At 62.4% G+C, this 4,813-nt stretch overlaps 1 protein-coding gene across 1 annotated transcript; it reads left to right on the forward strand.

The window, feature by feature from the left end:
• The first annotated feature begins 842 nt into the window (after nt 1-842).
• On the forward strand, nt 843-4,577 carry ADRA2A (adrenoceptor alpha 2A). The gene has a single exon (XM_032423253.1). The coding sequence runs from the start codon at nt 1,797-1,799 to the stop codon at nt 3,192-3,194; it is 1,398 nt and encodes a 465-aa protein (XP_032279144.1). The 5' UTR covers nt 843-1,796; the 3' UTR covers nt 3,195-4,577.
• The last annotated feature ends 236 nt before the right edge of the window (nt 4,578-4,813 follow it).

The raw sequence follows: 4,813 nt of genomic DNA on the forward strand, positions 1-4,813 counted from the left end.
ATTTAAAATCTGGCTTCTCCTTTCCTGAGCTCGGACCCAAACTTGTCCTGAAATAGGAGAAGGCGCTGTAGGCAAAGGACTGCAGAGGCGGAAGCAAGCGCCCGGCGTGGCCGCCGTGACGACGAGCTGCCAGCAGGTGTCAGTGCACCCTCGCTCAGTCGTGGCGCGTAGCCGCGGCCTCCGCGACCCCTCCTCACCGCCGTGGAAGGGGGCGCGGTCCGGCGCCCGGCCGTCCGTGTCCCGCACACTCCTCTGTGGTTCAGACCACACGTGGCCTCCTCTCCCCGGAGCGGAGCTCTGGCCTTGGGCGGGTCCCGCTCCCCGGGGGGTACTTCCCAATTCCGCCCCAGGGGGTTCGAGGCGAACGCGTGCCTTCCTTCTCACCAGCACCCCACTCTCCTCGCCGCCAGGGCCAGGCTGCTTCGGATGCTACTGGTACCGGTGGATGCTGCTCCCGATTCGGGCCAGGGTCCCCAACTCTCTTCCCTCCCAGGACCCAGCTCGATGGGGGCACTCCCCGGGGCCCGCTGCTTTCTGCTGGGCCGGCCCGGAGCTGCTCGGCCAATTCCCAGCAGGCGCCGCTCCCACTCCCCGGGCACGCTCTTTAAACCCCTCGCTCCAGGTACCCGCCTCTCCAAAGAGCCCGTCCGGCCAGGGGACCAGCGCTCCCCAAGGTCCCACACGGGGCGCGGGCGCTAGACCCGCGGAGGGGAGGCGCAAGGGGCGGGGGAGGGTCGGTTTCCCACGTGGGGGCTGACGCCGGCTGCTCGGCAACGCCAGCTTGATCCTGGGGCTATAAAACCAGTCCACGGTGAGCGCGGCGGAGCAGCAGCGGCCCGGGCTTCGCTGCAGACGCCCAGCAGCCGGCGCGCCGCCGCCCGGCCACCCCCAGCACCTTCTTCCCCTAGCCCTGCGTTCCTGCCCCAACTCACGCTGCCCTCGGACCCCGGCCCGTCCGGCTGCACTCAGCACCCGCCGCTCGCCGGGCCAACGCCCAGGAGACCCTGTGCCTCGGCCGCGGCTCCGGGAGGGCCGATCGCCCACCTGCCCCGGCCCACCTGAGGACGGGGGCGTCTTCATGCTGCCCGCACACGGCTCGCCCCGCCGCCGCCCCCGAGCTCCGCGCGCTGAGCCCCAGCCCCAGCTGGGCACGCAACTTTGGAAGTCCGGCGGCGCTCCGGGAGAGGCGGCAGAGTCCGCACCCCAGCCCCAGCCCGGGCCCGGCCGGCACCGCCGCGTCTGGGGGAAAGCGAGGGAGTCGGTAATCGCTGCTTCGGGGATGTAAGAAGACAGACCTAGGACCCCAGGCCCGCATCAGCGCCCCTCGGCTGCCTCCCGGGGTGGGGGCGGGCCCCGCACACGGTAAGACCTCTTGCTTTCGCTCAGGCTCAAGAGTCAAGATAGAGACAGATTTTAAATTTTCTGTCATCCCTCCAAGTGATCAGGCCACCGATGATTTCTGTTCTCCCTTCTTGAAGAATCAATCTCCCTTTCCCCATCGGCTCGACCTATTCTCTCCCGCCGCTTAGAAATAAAACTTGTGCTGAGCTGGGCAGGAGAAGGCGCCCACCACGAGGGCCACAAGCGCAGGCCGGGCGCCGTTCGCGGGAGCCGGGCCCATGGGCTGCTAGCGCCCCCCAGCCCCCACCCCCCGGCAGCTCGGGCCGGCGTCCCTGCGGCCCCCTCCCCATGTGAGGCGCGGCAGGACGAGCGGAGCGCGGGAGGAAGAGGAGGACCCACTGGCGCAGGGCCGGAAGGCAGCTGGCAGCAGGCCAGGCAAGCGGGCACCCGCGTTCATGTTCCGCCAGGAGCAGCCGCTGGCCGAGGGCAGCTTCGCGCCCATGGGCTCCCTGCAGCCGGACGCGGGCAACGCGAGCTGGAACGGGACCGAGGCGCCAGGGGGCGGCGCCCGGGCCACCCCTTACTCCCTGCAGGTGACGCTGACGCTGGTGTGCCTGGCCGGCCTGCTCATGCTGCTCACGGTGTTCGGCAACGTGCTTGTCATCATCGCGGTGTTCACAAGCCGCGCGCTGAAGGCGCCCCAGAACCTCTTCCTGGTGTCTCTGGCCTCGGCCGACATCCTGGTGGCCACGCTCGTCATCCCTTTCTCGCTGGCCAACGAGGTCATGGGCTACTGGTATTTCGGCAAGGCGTGGTGTGAGATCTACCTGGCGCTCGACGTGCTCTTCTGCACCTCGTCCATCGTGCACCTGTGCGCCATCAGCCTGGATCGCTACTGGTCCATCACGCAGGCCATCGAGTACAACCTGAAGCGCACGCCGCGCCGCATCAAGGCCATCATCGTCACCGTGTGGGTCATCTCGGCCGTCATCTCCTTCCCGCCGCTCATCTCCATCGAGAAGAAGGGCGGCAGCGGCGGCCAGCAGCCGGCCGAGCCGCGCTGCGAGATCAACGACCAGAAGTGGTACGTAATCTCGTCGTGCATCGGCTCCTTCTTCGCGCCCTGCCTCATCATGATCCTGGTCTACGTGCGCATCTACCAGATTGCCAAGCGCCGCACCCGCGTGCCGCCCAGCCGCCGGGGGCCGGACGCCGCCGCCGCGCCGCCGGGGGGCGCCGAGCGCAGGCCCAACGGCCTGGGCCCGGAGCGCGGCGTGGGCCCGGTGCGCGCCGAGCCCGAGCCGCTGCCCGCCCAGCTCAACGGTGCCCCCGGGGAGCCCGCGCCGGCCGGGCCGCGCGACGCTGACGCGCTGGACCTGGAGGAGAGCTCGTCGTCCGAGCACGCCGAGCGGCCCCCGGGGCCCCGCAGGTCGGAGCGCAGCCCCCGGGCCAAGGCCAAGGCCCGGGCGAGCCAGGTGAAGCCCGGGGACAGCCTGCCGCGGCGCGGGCCGGGGGCCACAGGGCCCGGGGCGTCGGCGGCGGGGCCCGGGGAGGAGCGTGGCGGGGGCGCCAAGGCGTCGCGCTGGCGCGGGCGGCAGAACCGCGAGAAGCGCTTCACGTTCGTGCTGGCCGTGGTCATCGGCGTGTTCGTGGTGTGCTGGTTCCCCTTCTTCTTCACGTACACGCTCACGGCCGTGGGCTGCTCCGTGCCGCGCACGCTTTTCAAGTTCTTCTTCTGGTTCGGCTACTGCAACAGCTCGCTGAACCCGGTCATCTACACCATCTTCAACCACGACTTCCGCCGGGCCTTCAAGAAGATCCTCTGCCGGGGGGACAGGAAACGGATCGTGTGAGCGCCCGGTCCGCGACCCGCGAACAGACTGGCGCCCACTGCAGTCGGCGGGGATCGAGGGGCTCGTCTCTGCAGTCCCAGCACACTGAAACCCGGGTCCTGCCTACTCGGTGTTTCCTGGCCAGGCCTTGCCCTGTGGCCTCCTGTGGGCCTCTGCTTCCGCCCCCCCCCCAGGGAAAAGAACTGGCTGGGAGGGCCGCAGGCCCCCCAGTTGTTGTTAGGGCCCCTGTGACTTGGCGCGATCTTCCTGGGTTCTTGGGAGTCCCCTACTGAGTATTGCTTCCTAAAGGTATTTTCACCTCCCCTGAGTCCAGCTGTCAATGCAGATCAGAGCAAGCAAGCACTGAACGGACCCCAGAGGGTACGGCTCACAAAGGATTAACGGATGGGGGTTATCCAGCCCCAGCTAATTGCTCTCCCCCTTCCCCTAACTCTGTTTTTAAACAAATGCTCAGGGCAGCCCTGCCCATCCTCCCATCGGCCACTGTAAATACACACTATTTTTGATAGTACACGCTAGGGTCCCCGATGTCTGGGCTTCTGATGCTGTTGGAGATGCCTTTGAGGCAGACACATTGTCTCGGTTCAGGCCACGCCCCTTTGCAAAGCAAGTCCTTTTCTGGTGTCATTACCTCCTTCTGTGTCCTTTTCACCAGCAACTGGTGACTGTCCCTGGGGCCTGGACCTGCCTTGAGATTTCCTGAGGGGGAAAAGATTTCTGTCCATTTTTTTCCTGTGCGTAACAGCATAATTGCCTTTTCCTATGTAAATATTACAAGGAGGGACCAAGACAGAAGTAAATGAACATTTCTGCCTTGCAGCAGCCCTGTGTATAAAGCCATTATCCTCTGATGCACCCTTCACCCCAGTAACTCACTTTAAAAGTATCTCTTTCCTGGGTCCCTCCCTCCCTCTCTCCCACCTTCCGTCTCTGCAGGGCCACTGCTTGAAGAATATGTATGTTTCTATCTTGTATGTTTGTGCACCTGCCCCTCCTTCTCCAAAAGTGCTGACTGCAAGAAATCTTTTAGCTGCTGTTTTTAGATGGAGGAGTGGAAATTACGTGGAAGAAGCAAACCTGATACAATTTGCCCAAGGTAAACAGTTTGAAAAGACAAATGAGCCTGCCAAACTGTACAGTTCCTGTCCCGGGAGCTCTTAGGTATCAAAGTATTGTCCTTTCCCCCCTGCTTTTCTGGTTGAGATCATGTCATTGATGAACTCCCAAAATCAAGGGAAGAGGGCGGACACCTCGTGTTTACATCGGAGTTTCTACACGTTTTAGACAGAGACTCTTTAAGGCCTGCGCTCTTACTTCACTAAAGACAAACTAATGGCAGCACACGTTGCTAATGACAGTGGATTTTTTTTTTTAATAAAAAGTTTACAGATCAAATGTGAAATAAATATGAATTAAATGGTTCTGTCTGTTATCTGAGTTTCCAAAGCTTTACGGGAACATCCGAATATATATATATATATATATTTTTTTTTTTTTCCAATTAAAAATTTTAAATTAAACAGTACATTACATTATAAAACACTCACCTTTGAAAGTGTGAGCAATGGCAAGGCTACCATTTACCAAGTGTTTCTTTTTTTTTTAAAGATTTGTTTTAG

The sequence above is a fragment of the Phoca vitulina genome, unplaced genomic scaffold, assembly GCF_004348235.1.
Source record: "Phoca vitulina isolate PV1807 unplaced genomic scaffold, GSC_HSeal_1.0 scaffold28, whole genome shotgun sequence".
NCBI classification, from domain to species: domain Eukaryota; kingdom Metazoa; phylum Chordata; class Mammalia; order Carnivora; family Phocidae; genus Phoca; species Phoca vitulina.